Source organism: Brachypodium distachyon, chromosome 4 (genome assembly GCF_000005505.3).
Source record: "Brachypodium distachyon strain Bd21 chromosome 4, Brachypodium_distachyon_v3.0, whole genome shotgun sequence".
Taxonomy (NCBI): Eukaryota; Viridiplantae; Streptophyta; class Magnoliopsida; order Poales; family Poaceae; genus Brachypodium; species Brachypodium distachyon.
In genome coordinates, this window is record NC_016134.3 from 43,810,336 (window position 1) to 43,832,992 (window position 22,657).

The 22,657-nt window shown below is 46.7% G+C and overlaps 3 protein-coding genes, 1 long non-coding RNA gene and 1 pseudogene across 4 annotated transcripts; 3 read left to right on the top strand and 2 right to left on the bottom strand.

Annotated features, from left to right (window-relative positions):
- The first annotated feature begins 1,798 nt into the window (after positions 1 to 1,798).
- LOC100841584 (cytochrome P450 71A1) lies at positions 1,799 to 3,782 on the top strand. The gene has a single exon (XM_003578676.4). It carries the CDS (start codon positions 1,976 to 1,978, stop codon positions 3,533 to 3,535), a length of 1,560 nt encoding a protein of 519 aa, XP_003578724.1. The 5' UTR covers positions 1,799 to 1,975; the 3' UTR covers positions 3,536 to 3,782.
- Positions 3,783 to 4,710: 928 nt separating this feature from the next.
- On the bottom strand, positions 4,711 to 7,485 carry LOC100841891. Its single transcript, XM_003578677.4, has 6 exons — positions 7,142 to 7,485; positions 6,930 to 7,021; positions 6,683 to 6,822; positions 6,559 to 6,608; positions 5,717 to 5,791; positions 4,711 to 5,631 (listed from the first exon to the last, which is right to left on the bottom strand). The coding sequence occupies exons 1-6, from the start codon at positions 7,372 to 7,374 to the stop codon at positions 5,025 to 5,027; spliced, it is 1,197 nt and encodes a 398-aa protein (XP_003578725.1). The 5' UTR covers positions 7,375 to 7,485; the 3' UTR covers positions 4,711 to 5,024.
- Positions 7,486 to 8,092: 607 nt separating this feature from the next.
- LOC112268722 lies at positions 8,093 to 10,277 on the bottom strand. Its single transcript, XR_002960102.1, has 2 exons — positions 9,751 to 10,277; positions 8,093 to 8,407 (listed from the first exon to the last, which is right to left on the bottom strand). It is a non-coding gene; the product is annotated as an uncharacterized LOC112268722 (long non-coding RNA).
- Positions 10,278 to 16,669: 6,392 nt separating this feature from the next.
- LOC100842184 (isoflavone reductase homolog) lies at positions 16,670 to 18,576 on the top strand. The gene is made up of 4 exons (XM_003578678.4): positions 16,670 to 17,104; positions 17,365 to 17,605; positions 17,738 to 17,941; positions 18,084 to 18,576. Exons 1-4 carry the CDS (start codon positions 16,790 to 16,792, stop codon positions 18,245 to 18,247), a joined length of 924 nt encoding a protein of 307 aa, XP_003578726.1. The 5' UTR covers positions 16,670 to 16,789; the 3' UTR covers positions 18,248 to 18,576.
- Positions 18,577 to 19,108: 532 nt separating this feature from the next.
- LOC100842494 lies at positions 19,109 to 22,005 on the top strand (annotated as a pseudogene).
- Positions 22,006 to 22,657: the final 652 nt, after the last annotated feature.

Below are 22,657 nucleotides of genomic sequence, written 5' to 3' on the forward strand. Positions count from 1 at the left end.
GTGTTGGGATAGCGAACCTTCTTCATTCCAGGCCGCCAGGGGTTTTCCTGGTGCATGATGTGTACAGCCTCGCGGTCTCAAGCCCTTTTGATAATTTCCTGGCAACCGGCTAAAAGCAGAATAAGATGTGCAGATGTTTCAGTTAACCCGTCAAAGGAAAAGCAAGGAGTACGTACTAGACACTCGGCACAGCATCGACCAGCCGCGCGCGGTTCCGCAGGCGTGCATGCGATCCGTGGACAAATTAAAAACGGCATCTAAATTAATTCCCACACTGCATATACTCCGGGTTAATACTGTCGACTAAGCTGGCTGACTGTTAGGTCAGATGTATTATATCGCCGACATGCTTTGCATTTTACTGAACATTTTCCGTGCTCCAGGAGTCAAAGACACGTCTGCCAGTCGTCACGCACGTCACGTTTTTCTTAATCCTTTGAGATGCGTGCAAGTCACGCTGACATGGAGGGCATGCACATGCATACGCCTACCTTCCTACTGCTACGTGTTGGAGCCCACGCTGCATGCGGGCGGCCGTACCCGTATGTATGTATGCTGGACTAGGACGTGCGGCAAAGCAAACGCCTAAACGCCTGGTCAAATCAAGAGCTGTGCAACGCACAGATGCGGCATGCTCGTAGGCGTTAGTACTTGGACGGGTGGAGGATCGCCGGAATTGGTCGCCGGGTCAATTCGGCCGGTCTTGCGTTTCAAATGAAAGAAAAACAAAAGCAGCGTGGTGAGCTCCGTGGCTGACCCGCCGCTGCCTGATGCCTCCACCCATTTTACCCTACGCGCCCACATGCCCGATCCTCGATCTCCATCGACCGATTCCGGGTGAAAAGGACGGCAGGAAAACCAGGGGCGCTAATATTTATCTCTCTCTCACTGACACACAGAGTTTCTCGTTCTGATCAGATCATGCATGTTCTCCTTCGCCGCTCTAATTAACCTTGGGACTCGTTTAAAAAAAAAAACCTTGGGACGGCATTTCAGATGCTTTTTTTTCTCCCAAGTAAGTACTCGTACGGAACCACTTTTTCTCCCGAGTAAGTACTCGTACGTGACAGTGGTTCCGTACGTATATGGTTGAATGAATATAGAAGCCGTCAATTAAAAGAAATGACAGCCTGCCAGGACCAGACTGATTAATTAACAGACCGCCATTTGAGATGTCCAGCGATAACGTAACGTGGTCTCTGCCCCACGACTAGACTCGACTCGACTGAGTACGTACGTACCCAAGTGCAGTGGGTGTGTACAGCTCGAGCTCGAGGGGAGGGTCGACCGACAGTGGACACTGATACAAAAAAGGCCCAGAGCGTTGACGGATCAGAACAAAGAAGAAGCACAGTGCTTAATTTGTACAAGTAACATGGTTTCACACGCATCGGATCGAGCTGACATGTGCCGATCGAGAGATCGATCAAACATCAATGCTCTCTGGGTTTTATTGCTACACATTTGCAGTGCCTGTCACTCCGTCAGCAACCCATGCAGAGGAGATTTTATTGCCTGTCCGACTGAATGTCTGAATTAACCGTGCATGCATCTCAGCATCTGCATTGTGCTGAACCATAGTGATTCTGCTTGACTTTTCTTTTCCCATAATTCCCTAATTATGTCGAAACTAAGCGATCGACTGGTACTGCGAACGTGTTCCAATCCAATCTGATCTCTTCCACGACGAAATCCGCCTCCAGGAGAAAACCCAATGGGATCGAATATTTGAAAGCCGGAAAACGAAGAACCGTTCCGACACAAAACCAAGTCTCCCTCAACTACCTCTCTCTCCATGGTCAAACACTCACTACTTATTAGATCATCCACACTATAAAAGCATCCCAGACAACCCCGGCTCAGAGCAACCCACCCCCATCCCATACATAACTAAGCTGCTCTGCACTTTCCCAAGACAAACCTTTTTTTTTCTTTTGAAGAAAGAAGAACACAAAACCAACAAACTTCCGCAGCCATGGAGCTCGGCCTCGTCTCCTACGTCTCCGCCGCCCTCTTCATCTTCTCCGGCGCCTACCTCTACTACACCACCACCCGGAGCAGCCGCCGTTCCCCGCGCCGGCTCCCCCCTTCCCCGCCAGGCTACCCCGTGATCGGCCACCTCCACCTCCTCACCGACATGCCGCACCACGCGCTCGCCGAGCTCGCCAAGACCATGCGCGCGCCGCTCCTGGCGCTCCGGCTGGGGAGCATCCCCTCCATCGTCATCTCCAAGCCCGACCTGGCCCGCGCGGCGCTCACCACCAACGACGCCGCCATGGCTTCCCGGCCCCACCTCCTCTCCGGCCAGTTCCTCTCCTTCGGCTGCTCCGACGTCACCTTCGCCCCGGCCGGCGCATACCACCGCATGGCCCGCCGCGTCGTCGTCTCCGAGCTCCTCTCCGCCCGCCGCGTGGCCACCTACGGCGCCGTCCGCGGCAAGGAGCTCCGCCGCTTGCTGGCTCATCTCACCAAGAACACGGCCCCGGGGACGCCCGTGGATCTCAGCGAGTGCTTCCTCAACCTGGCCAACGACGTGCTCTGCCGCGTGGCCTTCGGGCGCCGGTTCCCCCACGGCAAAGACGACAAGCTCGCCGCCGTGCTGGCCGAGGCGCAGGATCTCTTCGCCGGGTTCACCATCGGGGACTTCTTCCCGCAGCTCGAGCCCGTGGCCAGCACAGTCACCGGGCTCCGGAGAAGGCTCAAGAACTGTCTCGCGGATCTCCGTGAAGTCTGCGACGAGATCGTCGAGGAGCACATCAACGGCACCCACAAGCGCGTCCCCGGAGACCGCGACGAGGACTTCGTGGACGTGCTCCTCCGTGTCCAGAAATCCCCCGACCTCGAGGTGCCGCTGACCGACGACAACCTCAAGGCGCTCGTCCTGGACATGTTCGTGGCCGGCACCGACACGACGTTCGCGACGCTCGAGTGGGTCATGACGGAGCTCGTCCGGCACCCGAGGATCCTGCAAAAGGCCCAGGAAGAAGTCCGGCGCGTGGTGGGCTCGAAGGGCCACGTCGACGAGTCCGATCTCGGCGAGCTCCACTACATGAGGGCAATCATCAAGGAGACGTTCCGGCTGCACCCGGCGGTGCCGCTGCTGGTGCCGAGGGAGACGGTCGCCGCGTGCAAGCTCGGCGGCTTCGACATCGCGCCCAAGACACGGGTGTTCATCAACACCTTCGCCATGGGCCGGGACCCGGAGATCTGGGAGAGCCCGTTGGAGTATAAACCCGAGCGGTTCGAGAGCGCTGCCGGGGAGATTGATCTCAAGGATCCGGATTACAAGCTGCTGCCGTTCGGCGGGGGAAGGAGAGGGTGCCCCGGGTATACCTTCGCGCTTGCTACTGTTCAGGTGTCCTTGGCGAGCTTGCTGTACCATTTTGAGTGGGCGTTGCCGGAAGGCGTGAAGGCAGAGGATGTGAGCTTGGAGGAGAGCTTCGGGCTCGCCACCAGGAAGAAGGAGCCGCTCTTCGTCGCCGTCAGGAAGAGCGACGTGTACCAGTTCAAGGGCGAGGAGCTCAACGAGGTTTAATTAATGTTTATGATAAAGAGTCGACGGTCAAGTTTTGCTTTTCTATCCGGCAGATAAATTATTTCGTTTTTTGTTATAGTGAACAATAAGGGATCAGGGATGGGGTTGAATAAGGGATGATGAGGTTGCATTTTAGTAGTAGCTACGTGGAGTAGGACTGTGGAGCAGAGTGCCTGGTTCACTCTGCTTAAGAGGCGTGTCTGCGTGTAATATCTTAAAGAAAATTCTTCTCGTTTTTTTCTACATTGGGAGTCCTTGTCACTTGTCACCATTTTCTTGCTTTTCTCCACTTGTACTTATAGAAAATTGCACACTCTACACATATAGACTTTTCAGCGACGGATAGAAGTGCACAGCACACGATTTCTTGACCATGTCATGCCATGTACAGATGCGACAATTTTTTTTGTCTCCAAGACATAAGTGATCTCTGTTACTCTTGTTTTGATCCGGTAATCAAGCATTAATTGGTACTCCTTCCGTTTCTAAATACCTGTCGCTCGGTGCACAGAGTCTTTTTAACGCGATGTGCAGCGCTAAACTAGCCAAGTGTCCGGTGCCTAGAAGGCTGGCGCTTCAGAAATCCGGATAAATTTATAAGCAAGAATCATATTTTTGACGTTTAAAAGAGGCCAGTTTTGTCGATTCTCACGTGCTGCGGCGGCGTGGCTACCGTTTAGAGATCCGGACATCATTTTCTCTCACGCATCTGTCAGAACAGAAGAGGAGGCCTGGAAGCTGCACGAGTTTCGCACGTTTGATACTCTGGATCTCCCGCTGGAACTTTGTCGGAGGAAAAAGACGGTACGACGCATGATGACAACTTGTGCGAGGAACAAATCTGTGCTACTTGTACGAGATTTTTCTTCCTTTCCTCCGTCCGTTTAAACCTTATCCTTTGCCTTGCCAAAAGATTGCAGTACCAATATTTACAAACTCATGCTAACTCGAACCGTCGAGATTTGCTAGCTCGGCGACACAACACACAATGGTAGCCTCATAACTGAAATCCGACGCTCGTATCAAACAATGCTACTTTGTGACAAGATCAGAGTAGATCAGGGAATGCTAAAATTGTACTGTACCATCTTTTCTGAACTCTTTCCAGTTCAGGTTTACATCAAGAAACTGACAGCAAGACAAATCATTTCTCCTGAATAACAAAGGACAAAACATTAGGACTCCAACCTCATGGACATTACAAATACTAAACAAACCATGACCATGGCATGACTGTTCAGTTAACTTGATCAGTCAGATTACTTACAGAAGTGAATCTTTAGGACTTCTGAGCAGGCAATGAATTATGGCCATCCCATACAGGAAGTATATTCTTTCATGAAAGTGGAAAAAATTCAGGCAACACAAATACAATACAAGTGATTAATTAATCACCACGATACTTCTGCTACAGTGTACCAGAGGAGGAAGATTCAGGCATCAGGCAAGGAACTGAACAGAAAGCAAGAAGGCAAGAAAAAGAAGAAAACTAAAGGGGCCAGCCGCGAGCGCGAAGGCGAACGGCCCGAGAGGCCATGGCTCTCAAGCTATCTCGCGCAGCGGACACGGCGTTCCTTCGCTGCGTCTCTCCTCCTCCCTCTTCGCTCTCAAAAGCCGTCGCGAACTCTTCCTGCTGCAGCCTGTATGCCAACGCAGCATCATCATCAGATGATGGCGGGTTTGCAGAGCCCACCCTGCTGGTAGCTACCAGCTGCGAAGCCTGGACAAAGCTCCTGCCGCCGGTTCTGCCTGTGATGCCGCTGGTGTCCTGTGGCACGAAGCTCCCAGTGTTGTTGGTGGTGGTGCTTCTTCTGATGCCTTGTGTTGTGAAGCTCCTCCTGCTGGCGTTGCTGCTGATCCTTGTGTTGGTGTTGTCTTGTGTGGTGATGGAGCTGACACTACCACCGGTGTTCCTACTTCTTCTCAAGTCGCTTTGTACCAAGTTGGTGTTGCTTCTTGGTGGGTTTTGCTTCTTCACCTCGTCTTTACTTGCCGAGCATGATGCAGTCGAGCTCCTCCTCGCCTCGACTTCGCTGGGGAACAAGAGTTGGATGGTGTTCCAGAGTACTGTATTGATAGTGTAGGATCTCGAGTTGCTGCAGAAAGACAGCCATTTAGGTAAACCCCTGGTTGGATCATACTATTTGGAGGTCTGCAAATACTTGGAAGGTTGAACTTTACCTGATTAATTGGCGGCATTTGGGACACCTCTTTCCACACTTAGAGGCAGCATGTTTTAAGCATTTCACGCAGAAGCTGTCGAGTGAAAGTGGCAACAGTGTTATGAGATTCAAAAATTCACACTTCCTAAGAAATGATCAAATAGGCATCAGTCTCCATTTAACCTTAAAGAACATTTTTCTTAAGCCTAATACCAAATATGCTGAATTCAGTATTTGACCTCTGAATTACTGGGCCAAAAGTACCAGCCTAAGAGAAATTCATAGATTGGCATAACACTATGCATTTAAGTGAGATGAGCACAATTCAGTTTTTTACCACTGAATTACCGGGCCAAACACGTCAGTTTAAGTAGAAGAAAAATAAAAGGTCATAGCACTAGTAACAATTTATGTGAGGTGAATTCAATTGTTAGAAATTAATGAGCTTGAATAAGAAAATTCATGTCTGCTACAGATAATATGAATGTTAATCCTAGGTTTAACTCCCTCTTCTAGACTCTCAGAAGTCATAAAACACATAACTGAAAATTGGCTAAACTGCACACTTGTACTGAAAATAAGCTTTGACAGGTAAAGTTGCCACAAGTAAATTAAATGTAACGAATCTCGTTCTGACAGCAAGCAGAAAAATTACTCCTAGTTCTTGGTAAATGGAGTAAGATGAATTGTAGTTCTTCTAACAGACTTAAACACATCAAGCATTTACATCTTGGGAACCAAAAGAGTGGAAATGGGTACAATATGACAAACCCTGATCCAAAGTTCCCACTTGGCTCTTTGCTTTGCAAATGCTCTGAACCATAGAAAAACTTCCTACAGACAATTACAGTGCAGAATTACCTGTGACCACAAGGCGTGGTGCTCGGCTCAAAGCAGATCTCCAGACAAATCTGTGCAAAATCAAACATCAATCAGAGATTCAAACACCTCAAACGAAAGGAACAGATGTGCGAGACGCCCTTACTGCGCAAGACAGCTCCTCCCGTAGCCGATCCATACACGGCAGCTCTCCGGCTGGCACGGCCTCCTTGCCGGATCTGGACGGCTGCTTCGTCTCCACGACGACAGCCTTCTTCTGCTCATCCTCTATCTCCTTTTTTCCATCTGCAGATTCCCAAATTAACGCCAGATCGATAATTAACAAAAATGAGACAGCCGGAAATGCTCCAAGAAATCGTGCCAAGGAAGAAGGCGACGAAGCAATTACCGACCTGCAGGATTGTTCGGCTTCTCCTCCTCGTCGTCGAGCGCAAGCATGACCGGCGGGATCTCGCCCGGCGGCGGCCTCCGCGACCTTCGCTTCCTGCAGTAAAGGCGACCGTTGGGACGAATCAAGAAATCAAGCAAGAAAAAAAAGGGGCGAGGAAGGCAGATGCGTCGTGAAAGGCACTCTCCCTGGGGAGATTGGTCGGCGGGCACATACCTGGTGTTAGATCCAGCGCTGCCGCCGGCAGGGGAAGGCCGCCTCTTGCGACGGGACTCGCGGACCGGGGTGTCCTCGACGACGAGCGCCGCGAGAAGGAGGGACTCCTCGTCCCAGCCAGCCATCTCGGCCGCCGACAGGAACCGGGGGCTGAGCAGGCCCAGGCCAGCGCCGTTCTTGGCCGCCGCCGCCGCCGCCCGCCGAGGCGCGGACTTGGGGCTCTCCGCCGCCATCCCTCCCTCTCTCTCGTGGAAGATGGTAGCCGTTGCCGCAAGGGGAGGGGAGAAGGGAGGAGGAGCGAGCAACGCTAACGGTCGGGAATTTCGAAATAGACTCGAAGATATCGTTCGAGAACTAGCGCCCTATGCGGTTTATACTTAACGATGGGCTTTTTTTGGACCAACTTAACATGATGGGCTTCGCTAGTTGCTGCTACTCCCTCCGTAGGCCCATGAGTAGGCCCATCACAAGCAGATCACCACGTTCAGAGGCAGGACCGACCGCATGAGACAATCCCGAATCAACGTGGCAGAGCTACCGCATCTCTGTGTACATATCCTATCCTCTCTTGACGATAGAATTTTATTAATTATGATGTTTTTTTCAACCATAGAGCTTGTTTGATTTGTGGAATTCAAAAACAAATAAACTTTTTATTACTTTTGCAAGCAATTTGATGGACAATTTCATTGAGCCGGCCTTAACGAAGTCACTGTTTTTTTTCTTCTAAAAATATTTGCGTTTTTCCTGTGAATGCCCAAATTACTTCTATCACACATCTATGTATTTGAACCTTTGTAGATAAAACATGTCATGACATTTTTTTTATGGGATTCTTTTCTTGCATTATTTTAATCTCACTTTGCGGGCCGACCTATTATTCTCGGAAATAGATAGCCAAAACGAAGTGCCTCAGGTAAGAGTGTGTTGTTCTGTCTTTACCAACCCAAGTTGAAGTCACTGAACTCGTAATTTGGAATAGATATACACCACTCTTCTTAATCAACTGTCCAGTTGATAATGTCCGTGGAGTCGTCAACTTCATTCGCGAAGGGACTCTCAACATATACACAAGATGTTCATGTAAATCAGAGGACATGTACAACTCATTTAAATTCGAGTACATCCTTCTCTTGTACTGTACACCTTTGTGTCAACGATTTTGAAGCAGAAGAAAACATGTATTGACAATTTGCTATTTGCATGTGATGGAGACCATGTACTGAAAATGAACAGTCTCCACAGCAGTTATATCAACATTGAGCCCTGCAGAAGAGAAAACAAATTACAAAAAGTTATGTGAGAATTATAAAATGGTTGTTCACCTGCTTTAAATACACAATTTTATTTTTTTCTAAATATGTTATAATATCGATATTGTAGATTGTTCGGAACATTTTTGTGACTAGACGTCACACCTATGTGAAGACTAGCAGCACCTAAGTCAACGGTCTATGCCAATTTGGCGAGACACGAGGCAAACCCTGTAGCCCGGGTTTAAACCCGGGACAAGCCGGCCTATAGGTTAAACCTCGTGTAATACGACTTTACTTGGGTCAAAGGACTAAAAATCTTCGATTATACCAATTGAAGAAATTAAAGTTTAGAGACCAGATATCGTCTACTCTCACCCCAATTAAAAGACCAAACATATGCTTTCCTTTATAATTAAATTTGGGCGGTCAACCATTTCTCTAAAGTTAAACTGATTTTTACTTTACCATATGAGAGTAATAGAAGAAGACAGGAGAATCTTGTAGCTATTGATGCTAGCTGCCCTACTTATGTTACTAACTGGTTTCGTACGCCCGGTTCTGTACATCAGTCGGCAGACTAATTCTCAACCACAAGATCATCATCAAACCAAATTGAATGGAATGATTCCCGTAAATGATTGAAATCAATGTCGACCGAATCAAGTTTACCGAATCAAGTTTTCGGTTGCATAATTGATGGGCAGGTTTCATGCGATGTCTCGATCTGTACTACAGGTGTGCAGCACCCCGCGTTAGTTGTTACAACTAATCCTAATAATGAATGGCAATATATATCGGTTTGGTATCATTGAGGAGAGGTTTGTCCCACTAGCTTGTTTCATCATTAGTTTGCCCGGGTGTCAAATTTAATGAAATTGTGGTTTAATTTGTTCCCACGTAAAAAAAAATTGAAAAAAAATTGTTGCTTTGTGTGGCAAGCAATGCATCTGGACAAATGGTCAGTGAGACCTCCACGTTCAAGCTTTCTCCGGCGTACGTAGACGAGAAAATAAGATGAGTTTGTGTGTCGACGAATAGCGAAAAGCCTAGCGAAGTGTGTAGATCAAATTTGAATTTTATACTGTACTGGTAAACCGTCGGGTAACTAAAGCGACATCTGCAGTAGTAGTGATATTCTTGGTATATCAAATACTGGGTTAATTAGTACTGTAATCCGTAGTACTGAACACATCTGTCGCAACTCGATCGATCAACCGCGAAGCCGAAGCGAAAGACGAACGAACTCATGCACGGGAAGGAAGATCGTCGCAGGCTAAAGAGAAGGACGGCATTGCTGGAAGAGAAAGCATCGATCAAATGTACACAGCAAGCAAGAAAGTACTCCGTACTTACCTCTGGTTAATTAACTCAATGTGTGGCGGATCGGAGGAGGCGGGCGACCTCGTCGGCGGCGAGGAAGCAGGTGGAGACCCAGCCGTCGAGCAGCACCCACACGTTGCAAGCGATGCACACCGCCATGTCCCACGGCATCGCCATCGATCCACAATTTCCGATATCTCTATCGATCCCCGGCGGCCGGCGGCAGCAACAAACAACAACGAAGCCTAATTTCTTCGGCGATCAACAAATGCTCTCCTCTATAGCTCCCTCGATCAAACAAGCTTTCCCAAATGGCGCGCGGTCGACTAGCTAGCTAGTTTTCCCAGCTATCTGAGGTAGGAAATACACTATTAGAAGAAGGGAGTAGGTAGGTTTATAAAGGGGCGGGAGACCGGCCGGGGAGATGATGTAGTGAGAAGGAAGAACAGATGGCGCGTGTACGTATGGAGACGTACAATCTGGCAGGCAGAAGCTAATAGCATGCATGATCCACACAATTAAACTCTTGATCATGGTTGTATACCAGCTCCAGCTCATGAATGCCGACGACCCACGACCGAATGATTGCCTCTTATTCGGTTGGGGCGTATATACGTGGAGTTAATATCGTCTTGATCCACGTATATACGCTACTACGCGGCGCGCGCGCGGCAGCTACGTCGTGGGCCGCCAAGGATCGATCAGTGCTGATTGTTAGCAGTAGTAGTAGATGACAATATTAGTGTGCTGCTTAACCGGCCCATGTGCCCATCTCTCCAATTATATGTGCATATCCGCAATAAAAAATAGTACGGAGTATTAAATATTATGTGCAGAATACTTGGAATTCCAGTCCATTGGCAGTAACTTTATCAGAGCTACTCCTTCCACGTGTCGTCTGTCTGGTCCCGTGCGTGGCGTGGATCACGCCGGCGGGGCGACACATCCTGACCCATCCTGCACGTACGCCTTAATTCGTCTTAACCCTACACAAGCCGCACGCGCTAAATGTGCTTGACTGCTCTTTTTTTTTTCTTTTTTTTTTAGAAACTCATGACTGCTCTTTTTTTATTGAGCGAATTACTGACGCCGGCGAGGGCGACGAGGCCGTGCCGAATAGAAGGGGCTGGGCTCGCAACCAACTCCCTCCAGGCTCCAGTTAGTGAGGCAAGGACGGCCCATGAGGTTCGCAGAAGCGCGTGTGACTGCTGGGCTCACTATCTTTGGTCCGGCGTCCAAGTACGCACCGCCCTGATGCTTTCTCGAGGAGGAGGGCCCAGCTGCTCTGCCGTGGCAGTACATTGACAGAGGTTCGACCGGCCTGTATTCGGTCGGCCCAGCCCACGGACTTAGCAGGCCCCGTGCGTGAAAAATAACAAGCCCACCTAAATCCTACGTCCACCGCGTACGATTCTCTCTACTGTGCAAAAACGGTGAGACTTGGGTCCTTGAGATTTTTTTAAAAAGTTATATATGGGCCAGGCTCATACTAAAAAAAAAATGTACTCTCTCTTCTCTCTGATCCTAAATTCTTGACTCAAATTTGCCCAAATATAGATGTATCTATTTTTAAAAAACGTCTAGATACACGTAATATTTTGACAACAATTTAGAATGGGGGGATTACGTAGGTTCTCAAAAAAAGTTGCTTGCCTCGGATCTGTGTGTACACTGTTCAGAGGTGGGCTGGTAAGATCGTTTTTTTCCTATCTCTCTACCCCATAGAAAACTTGAGAGAGAAGGTCGTGTCTGTCCAGAAATTTACCCTCGCCGGACTTGCATACTCCGATCCGGGTGAGACCTACCGCTTTCAGCTGTGTAGGCGGTTATAAGGGAAGATTTTCTGGGGCAAAGGACCAGACTACTCTTAAAATATCTCCGAGTTGCCTTGGTCGCTACTCCGACTCGATTTGGGCCCCTTTAGTGGGGTCAGACCACCTCCCAAAGTCTTCAACCATTCCGTGATGGATGGGTCGGGTTAGGCCCCGTAGGCATATGCGAGTCCCATGACCTCGTCAGCTCCTACTCCAAATCGATAAAGGCCCCGAGATGGAGACCCGGCGCTTTCCAAAGTGTTCGTCTATCCTTTTTTTGTTGGGCCAAGTTTGGTTTGCTTAGACCTACCCGAGTCTCGTGACATCGTCAAACTCGGTTTCTGCCAATGTTCAAAATGGACGGGAACAATGCGTGTGATTAGGGTCGACTCATGGACTTAAAAATGGCAACGGGTTGTGCCAGCTTGACAAGACATGGGGCAAGTCTGAGCCAAAACTGCGTCATGCTAACAACAATACTGCCTTGTGAGATGTTCTTTTTTTGCCTTGTGAGATGTTCGAGGAGTAAGAATCTCCGATTTGACCAATCGAAGAACAAAATGTTTAACCCGTCCGATTCGCAATAAGTGCGGCTGATTTAGTATAAGATAAAATCAGGGACCAAATATCTACTTCATTGCCAACTAAAATACCCAAAATATGGTTTTCAGCTATAACAAAACCCTTTTATACATGTGCGTCAGCGAAAGACGCTTTCTTCTGACCTGAGGTGGGTATCAAAAACCTGGCATAGCGAATAGCTCATCGCTGACGCTGGCTGTGAAAAAGAAATCTCTCATCACTGACTCATGGTTTTCACTGTCGCTCGCTTGAATTACCGGCCCGTGACGCAGGGTCGTGTAGTACTCCCTCCATTTTTTATACAGGGCGTCTATTAGTTTGCACGGATATTGACGCGGACGTAACGATCTCGGTCCGAGGAACAAGTCTGGTCGCACGCACGTCTCAGTGATGGAAACTGCCCACATGCAACGGCAGGTCTCTCATTTGGAATTAGCTGCATGCAACGGCCGGCGCTAATTTTCAGTTAGCAAACGCGCGGACGAGCGGCTGCGCGTGCACGCGGATCGCGCGGACGGGCGGTTCGCGCCTTACATTTGGAAAAAAAAGGCAGAAAAAAAATACGCGCCCTGTATAAAAAAAACGGAGGGAATACTGGGTAGTGGGTCCAGCCGAAGGTGATGTGATATCCTGAGGACAAACTCTCCTCCTAACTACTCAGAGATGTCCCATTCTCACCGAACCCGGAATCCCTGTTTTGGAAGACGGTTTCATCCAAGCCCCTTAATTACTCACGCCGCTTTCAAGTAAACCGCGTCCACAAAGAAGCTAAGCCAAAGATAGGTAGCAAGCCCGCAACCGCAATTATTTGCATCTTTTTGTGCGAGGCGTGGAGAAGAGCAAGGACCTTGTTGTCGCCTTGTCGTTGGCACCTGGCTTCCTCGGCAAAAGGATCGTAAAGGCGAGCATTGCTCAAGGCCACGACTTGCTGTGTTGTTGATCCTGAGCATTATATTGCTCTGTAGCAATTGTATATCCCTGGACCGTCCGCACACTCATATATAGGGCAGCACAGTGCGAGCGCACCTGTAGATGGATTGATGCCATGGCCGAAGCGATGACGACGTGCCAGCTGATGTTGACGAGTGCGGGTCATATGAGAAAAGTAGCACAGCACCGTTCACCAGCTGGCTGCTTCTTTTTCTTCTCCTTTTCCTTTGTTTAAAGTATTGAAGCTTAATGCACGCGTGAGACAAGCAACAACTACAAGCTTCTTTTTCTTCTAGAGGCACGTGATCCTAGTGTCATGTCAAAAGGATATGATTCCCCTGATTGTACTCTCCCAAGGCATTATTTTTTAAGACATACAGATAGCAACCATAAATAACAATAATTTTTGGAAGCATAGTTTTTTTTTTCATGTATTCCCTTCGTACAAAAATATAAGGAAAAATCCTAAGATGAGAAATCTAAAAATACAACAATTTAAGCCTTGAGCTCCCATCACACGTCCTATGTCTCCGTTACTTGTTGCCCAAATTGATTCTTAATTGCGCCTATACTCAATGTTGCATTGCCATTGACCTAGTGGAACATTTACTCATAACTATACCGTCCTTCTCTCGAGGATTTTTTTCTTGCCTCCATGATACTTTTTTTGACGTAAATGATGCCTTTTCATCGAAGAAGGGGGAAATACATAATTACAAGAGAACAAACGAAGAAAAATCCGTTCCTGCCAAGCAGTACGGCTGTACAAGCAAAGACCCAAGCTACGTCTCTCCCCTCGCGTCTTTCCAGAGGCCAAATTCATATTTACATAAGTAAGCAACGTCCTCCGGCTTAGCGTCGGTCTCGTCGTCCTCAAAGGTTCCTCTATTTCTCGACTTCCAGAGATTCCAAAGAACATAACCAGCCTGAACCACTTGGGGGGCCGGCCACTTTAGAATTTCACACCACCAAGTCCAGATTGAATCCTTGCCCACCAGCGACTCCTGCCCCCTCAGCAAAAATCTCAGACATCAGCCTCCAGACCTCCTGCGCAAAAGGGCAGTGAAGGAAGAGATGCAAGGCCGTCTCGAGCTCAGTCTTACAGTGGCAGCAAACATCTTTATGAGGCCAGCCCCTATCTAGAAGTCTATCATCAGTCCACAGCCTGTTCTGAAGAAGAAGTCACAGGAAGAGCTTAACTTTTCCTTCCATCTTGAACTTCCACACTTTCTGCAGATCCGGCGCTGGGATCCGGCCCAAGAACTGGATATTGTAGGCAGATTTAGCAGTGTAAATGCCAGACTTATTCAAGTTCCAAGTAATAGAATCAGGGGCATCAGAAAGATGGACATCCCTGATCCTTTCCCACAGGAAGACAAATTGATGAACAACATCTTCCGAGTCCAACCTCGACAGTCCTCTCATCCATCTACCGTTAGTAAGACCTTCGCGAACAGAAATTAACTTTCCCCTTGCGAGAGAAAAGAGTAGGGGAGCGCAATCCTTGGGAGCAATGCCATTCAACCACGTATCAAACCAGAATTTTGCTTTGTTTCCATCCCCCAGCAAGATCGAAGTGCAAGCAGAAAAAAGATAGGTATCAACTTCATCGCACGGGATTTTCGAGCCCTTCCATGGCTTGTCCGCCTCCATCCAGTCAAACCAGCACCAATGCAGCTGGAGAGCCCGGCTATGACTCGTAAGACATTTGATACTCAGTCCGCCAGCCCAATAAGGAGCACAAATCTTCTTCCAGTTGACCAAACACTCCGCCCCCGAACCCACCTCGTCCCCACACCACAGAAAATTCCTCCGCAACTTGTCCATCTTCTGAATCGCCCACTTAGAAAGAGAAAAACTGGTGAGGAGGTAAGTGGTGCAGGAGGAGAGGACAGCATTCACCAGGACCAATCTCCCAGCACGAGACAGCGGCTTCCCCTTCCAGGTCTTGAGTCTACTGGCCATCTTGTCGATGATGGGCAAATAGTCAACTCTTCTAGGCTTGTGAAACCCCAGGGGAAGACCAAGATAAGCGCGGGGGAATTCGCCCCAAGCACCTCCAAAATCCTGCAGCAAATTCTCCAAATCCATACCATCACACCGAATCGCGAAAGCCTTGCACTTTGCCAGGTTAATAGAAAGCCTAGAGACAGTCCCAAAACCCTCCAGAATCTGAACCAGTGCCGAGATCTCCTGCTTCACTGGATTCAGAAAGAGGGCTGCATCATCCGCATAGAAACTTGCCCGCAACCTCGCAGCCCTCTGACGCAGCGGAGAGAAAATGCCCGCCTCCGTTGCCATATCCAGAATCTTTTGCAGGGGGTCCATCGCAAGAATAAACAACATCGGGGACAACGGGTCCCCCTGCCAAAGTCCTTGTTTATGAAAAAAGGGGCAGCCCGGGATTCCATTTAATAACACCCTCGAAGAGAATGAGGCCAAAACCAGCTACACAAAGTCTCTCCATTTTTGACCAAACCCAAACCCCTCAAGCACCTTCAGCAAGTAATCCCATCTCACCGAGTCAAAGGCTTTAGCAATGTCCAGCTTGAGAAACAACAACGGGGATTTCTTCTTGTGTGCCTCCGAGATCACATTTTTGACGAACAAGAAGTTATCTTGAATGCAACGGCCGCGGATGAAGGCACTTTGGCTAGAGGAAACCAGATCCGTAAGCTCGAGCGCAAGACGGCTCGCCAAAATTTTGCAGGCTGTCCTTGGATTTTTGGATGGAGGGAGTATAAATTAGGCAAAGGATATTTTATCCACATCTCTTGTATTGTTAAGGAGGTATGCCTCTGAGGCGAAGCCCTAGGCGCTGAACTACCCTGATCATGTGCCTAGTGCTCCGCCATCATCTTAGTGTACCATTTGTAGGAGGTTGTAAAAGCCAGCGTGCTTCACTATACCGCTGTACGGAGCTCATAATTTCGGTAGAAAGTTGAAGTCTTCCTTTGAATCTAATTGTAAACTCCGGACTGTATAGTTGGAAGTCTTTTTTTTAGCATTTTTGGAATTCCAAAATAATTAGTTCGAACCTAGTGATTTCGTGGCGGAAATACCCTTTCGAAGGAAGTGTGAAGCGTGGTCTTAAATCTTGGAAACAGGAGTAATCCATTCCTACAGGGGATATTTCCCCTTTCCATTATGAAAAACATAAGGGAAATACAACGGTGTTCCGAACCACTTATCGACTGTAAACAAGAACGAGGGAAATAAGGGAGAGTGAACACCGGGAAACTATTGGGCATGAAACTCAGTGACCAAATCCCACAATTGGGATGAATAGTCCATTCCTTACCAAAATGAATTGTTTCATAATCATTTTGAGAAACTTTTCATTTAATTAAGATGAATTTTGATCAAAATTGTAGTTTCATTTGACCGTAATCCAAAATTTTGAAATAAAAATTATTTTGCACTCACCGAAATTGTTAAACTCTGGTGGAAAGCTTGAGGTCCTACCGGTACCAGAGTGGTCCGCGAACTACGGCCTCCCAAAAATAAAATATGATGTCTTTCGTTTTCCTATCAGATCACGGACATCTCCTTTTTCTACGACTTTCGCACATCTCTCTGTCTTATAAGCGGTGATTCAGTTGGTAGTACAGTAGTAGTTGAATACAACGGCGACTCCACAATCTCACCTAACAAAACTGCACATCTGTACCCATAATATAAGCCAAAGTTGTGTGGCAGCCAGCAGCCACATCCATCACATTTCATCTTTGCTTTAGCCTTTAGGCATGGAGAAGAGCAAGGTTCTCATCGTCGGTGGCACTGGGTACATCGGCAGAAGGATCGTGAAGGCGAGCTTGGCTCAAGGCCATCCGACCTACGTCCTGATGAGGCCGGATATCGGCCTCGCCGTCGACAAGATCCAGATGATCCTGTCGTTCAAAGCGGCGGGAGCGCGCGTCGTCGAGGCCTCGCTGGACGACCACCGGAGCCTCGTCGACGCCGTGAAGCAGGTGGACGTGGTGGTGTCGGCCATGTCCGGGTATCAGTTGTCCCGGCAGCTCAAGGTAGTGGATGCTATCAAAGAAGCCGGAAACATCAAGGTTGGTTGGTTGCTTTCTTAACTCACCCAAATACTAGATTTAGGCATATGCAGAAGACAATATTTCCTTTCCTTGAGGGATTGAGAACGGAATGGAAGGAAAGCCTCCTGACATATCCTCAGGAAGAAGTTCTTGAAATGAAGATTATCGAGAACTATATGCTGTGATTCTTCTTTTGTCTGTTTTCTGAATTTTTGAAACTGACAATTACTATGAACTGGCGTGCAGTCTGAAACATACATTTTTTTTTGTCCGTGCAGCGTTTCCTACCATCTGAATATGGCATTGACCCGGCGAGGATGGAGCATGCGCTTGCACCAGGAAGGATTACATTTGACGAGAAAATGAAGATAAGAAGGGCCATAGAAGAAGCAAATATTCCCCACACCTATGTTTCTGCAGGATGCTTTGCTGCGTACTTTGCGCCTAACCTCTCTCAACTGGGTACCCTTCTCCCACCCAAAGAGAAAGTTCAAGTATATGGAGATGGCAACGTTAAAGGTAATTAAACAAACACATTACTTGTACGCAAGGTGGAATGCAGAGCTTAAAATTTCGAGAACATTACTTCCCAATCAGATGTCAATATATTGTAGAAGTATATAGTGTAAATAGTTGTATTCTGCTTTCCAGTGGCATTCATGGATGAAGATGACGTTGGAACATACGCAATCAAGACCATCGATGATCCTCGGACCTTGAACAAGACAGTATACCTCAGACCGTCAGAAAACATTCTTACTCAAATGGAGCTGATTGCCAAATGGGAAAAGCTCTCAGGAAAATTTCTCGAGAAAATTCACATTCCAAATGATGAATTCTTGGCGTCAATGGAAGGTAAAAATAGAAAGACATTTCGTTCTTTGCAAATTAATCAAACGATTTTTTTTTAGAAAAATAAAAAAAACAGCAAAGATTCACCGCAACTCCAATAGGCAAATTCACAATTGACATATACACTTGTTTTACTTGCATTCAGGGGCGGAGTTGTTTCATCAGGAGGCCGTGGGGCATTTCCACCACATTTTCTATGAGGGGTGCTTGACAAACTTTGACATTGGGGACGGTGCCGAAGAAGCTTCTCTACTCTACCCAGAGGTCCAGTACACCCGGATGGACGAGTACATGAAGCCTTATTTGTAATTTTAAAATTGACCTCCACGAACTATATATATATCTTCATTAGTCAGATCTCGACACCACGGGGACAACAATAACACCACCACCACACAGATGTTAGAAAAGGTTCCGGTTTTACTTTACTCTGTATGTGCACAATTCTCGGAGTTGTAATAAAGTGTAGAATATGCAAGTTCCATGAAAATGTCTTAGCAATATACTCCCTCCGTCTCAAAATAAGTGACGTAGATTTGTATAAGATTCTAAACAAATTCATGTCACTTATTTCGGGATGAAGGGAGTACAAAAGTTTAATGTGAATCAATAGAATGTGCAAGATGTCAACGAGTAAACCCTGACTAGTCTTAAATCTTGAAACTTGTACTACAACTTCTTTGGTACGTGAAAATTCCAATTACCATGTGGATTTGGTACTACATATTCAACTCTGTTGGTACATGGTTTAGAACCACAATTGTAAAAATGTGTGCATCGGTACGGAAACAAAACTCTAAGAACATAACAACATAGTGCCCTTGAATTGTTGGTCTCAAATTATCGAATTATGGAATGAGAATAAAACTATAATACCTTTTTTGCGGCAATATAAACTTTATTAATCTCATTTTACCATCAAATGAGGACGGAGGATATTCTCTTTTTCGTAAAAGAAACATGGTACAATCAATAGAAGTGTTAGAGTTCACTCCCAATCTCGCATGGAAAGATGGGAGAAGGATTCGGTGAAGTAACTGCACCTGACTTTGGCTTGCTGACATGTTAGCCACCCAAAGTCAGGTGCAGAACTTCTCTGAATCTGCGTCCGGAAAGATGCACATAGCCACATCCCACATGCATCCAAAATCTGAAACAGACTGTAGCAAAGTGAATCGATTTCCCACCAGAATGAAAAATGAAACTAAACATCCAGTATTCCTCGGAATATGATATGCGCCAAAAACTCGGGAAAACAAGCAAGAAAACAACGAACCGAAACCCAACTAAAGGGGATGCGGATGCAAATTAAGTTGCTGGGTAAACACCTCCTTAACCTGAATACATCCAGCTGAGACCAATGACATGTCTTTCTCCCCGCTGGAGCAACAAGTAGCTTGGAACTAGTATCTTCAATCCAGTCCACAGAGTAAGCAGATAAGCAATCTCAATCATCCAACGGCAATTCTGTCGGGCCATAGAGATTGAAGCGATAAGCCAAAGACCAAATCTCTGTGGCAGCCACATCGCAATTCATCTTTGCTTTAGCCTTTAGGCATGGAGAAGAGCAAGGTTCTCGTCGTCGGTGGCACCGGGTACATCGGCAGAAGGATTGTGAAGGCGAGCTTGGCTCAAGGCCACCCGACCTACGTCCTGATGAGGCCGGATATGGGCTTCGCCGTCGACAAGATCCAGATGATCCTGTCGTTCAAAGCGGCCGGAGCGCGCGTCGTCGAGGCCTCGGTGGACGACCACCGGAGCCTCGTCGACGCCGTGAAAAAGGTGGACCTGGTCGTATCGGCCATGTCCGGATATCAGCTGTCCCGGCAGCTCAAGCTGGTGGATGCTATCAAAGAAGCTGGAAACATCAAGGTTGGTTGGTTGGTTCTTTAATTCACCCAGATACTAGATTTATGCTTATGGAGAAGATAAATTTTCTTTTTTTATGGAGAGAATGTAAAGAAAGCCTCCTGACATATATATCCGCAGGAAGAATTTCTTGGAAACAAGACGTGCAGTCTAAAGCTTTTTTTTTTCTGTCTGCTACTCTGTTTTCTGAATTTTTGAATTGACAGTAACTTTGAAAACTGGCGTGCAGTCTAAAGCTCACAAAAATAAAATTCGTACAGCGTTTCCTACCATCTGAATTTTACATGGACCCAGCGAGGATGGAGCATGCTCTTGCACCAGGAAGGAATACATTTGATGAGAAAATGGAGATAAGAAGGGCCATAGAAGAAGCAAATATTCCCACACCTATGTTTCTGCTAACTGCTTTGCTGCTTACTTTGTGCCCAACCTCTGTCAACTGGGTACCCTTCTCCCTCCCAAAGAGAAAGTTCAAGTATATGGAGATGGGAACGTCAAAGGTAATTTAACAAAAACAAGTGGTGCCCTTTTTGTTTGCATAGCCTGGAGAGTGCTGTGCATATTTTTTCGCAGTGTGTGTTTGCTCGCCAGGTTTGGACTGCTATCGCGGCATGGATCAGGTGTGCGGTCTTCGACCCCTCCGGCTGGGAGCCGAATGATTCAATGAAAAGCTGGTGGCTGCGTAGGAATGAGACGGCGAGGGCAGAGACCTCTAAGACGGTTGGGCGTGGCCCCACGTCTCTTTTTCTACTCACCCTTTGGTCTATTTGGAAGGAGAGGAACAACTGCATTTTCAATCTTAAGAGATTGCCGGCTGGCGGAGTGGTCTCCATCATCAAGAATGAGGCGGCCATGTGGAGCTTGATGGATACTTCAGGACTTGGGAAGCTGGTCTCCGGAACGGATGACGTTCCTTGATACTCCCTCCGTTTTTATATATAAGGCGTGTAAATTTTCAGACGATTTTTCATAATGTAAGGCGCGGACGTAGCACCGGCCAAGCGAGCGTACGGTTGGAGAAAAATCAGTAAACCGCTGCATGGGTGGAGGAAAGATCGGCACTTTCTTAGACTGCATGCATGCTTTCAGTTTCCCATGCGTGGAGCAGTTTCTTGCGCTGGGCTAGTAGCAGGCAGTTGCTCTCGGTGCTGGCCGTATGCGTTGATATTGGTGCTGATAAATACACGCCTTACATTAAAAAACGAAGGGAGCACCTCTTTAGCTCTTTGATCCCCTTGTACATTGCTTTCTTTATTTTGTTTTTGTTTTGATCTTTCTTGTACTCTCGGGTTAAGGTTCCCTTGACCTTCTTTGATATATGAATGGTATGCCGTACCGTTTCGTCAATTTTTTTTAACAAAAATATTAATACTTCTTAATTTTGAGAACATTTCTCAATCAGATGTCGATATGGAGTAGTAGAAGTACAATAATTGACATAAGATGGGGTCCCTCAAAATCGTCCACTTCCCAAGTGTAAATAGTTGTACTCTGCAGCGGTATTCATGGACGAAGATGACATTGGAACATACTCAATCAAGACCGTCGATGATCCTCAAACCTTGAACAAGACACTGTACCTAAGACCGCCGGAAAACATCCTTAGTCAAAACGAGCTGATTGATACATGGGAAAAGCTCTCAGGAAAAGTTCTTGAGAAAATTCACGTTCGAAACGATGAATTGTTGGCTTCAATGGAAGGTAAGGTAAAATAAACATTTTTGCTGTTTGCAATTACCTCATTAGTGTGTCAAATTTCTTAGCTCGATTTTGCTTAGAAAACGAGATTTTTAAGAAAATTGAAAAGGCATAGATTCTCCCGCAACTCGACCAGGCAAATTCGCAATTGAGATATTCACTTTTTTTACCTGCATGCAGGTGCAGAGTTCCTTCATCAGGTGGCCGTGTGCCATTTTCACCACATTTTCTACGAGGGTTGCTTGACAAACTTTGACATTGGAAAAGGCTGCGAAGAAGCTTTTCTACTCTGTCCAGAGGTCCAGTACACTCAGATGGACGAGTACATGAAGCGCTATTTGTAACTTCAAATTTAAAATTCCACCCCAAACAATTTTTATTTATTAGAACTAACACCATGATGACAATGCTATTTGTTACTTTACTCTGTGTGCACACTTCTTCGAGTTGCACTGAAGCTGTGCAATCTGCAAGTTCCATGAAGATGTCCTAGCAATAAACTGAAGTTTCATGGGAGCAAAGTGAACCGATTTCCAACTAGAACTAAAAATGAAACTACAAATCCATTATGGAATATGATTTGCGCCAAAAACTCAAGAAAGCAATAGTTGAATACGACCAAGAAAACAGAGGACCAATCTATACCAATTTAAAACAGAGTAAAAAAGGAACGCTCCGTCCAAAATCTTTAATATATTTTCGTAATTGCATATTTTTTATGTGTGTGTAGGTGGATGAAAATGATATACCCAATGCAGAGATGTAAGTTTTGTGACTATCCAATCTTAGTTAAAGTGCCACAAACATCACAAAAATGAAATACTAGTATTGACCATAAAGATGTCAAATATGTAAGCTTTTCAAATACAATGCTCAGAAAACAAACTACTAAAATATTTTATCTAAATACGTATCATAAAATTCATCAGTGGGGAATATTTCTTATGCACCCGCAATACTACTTAACTCACTGATACTACTCGGCATATCGGTGCACTTACCGTTGAATTCACGGTTTTCATCACCTGGTTAGTTCACGTACCAAATTTGCACGGGCACACTCGTAACACCGTATTTATTCGAAAACCTTGTTTCTCCAGTAAATGCTAATTGCTAAATTGTCACCTGGGGGGTTTTCGTGCGAGGAAGCTT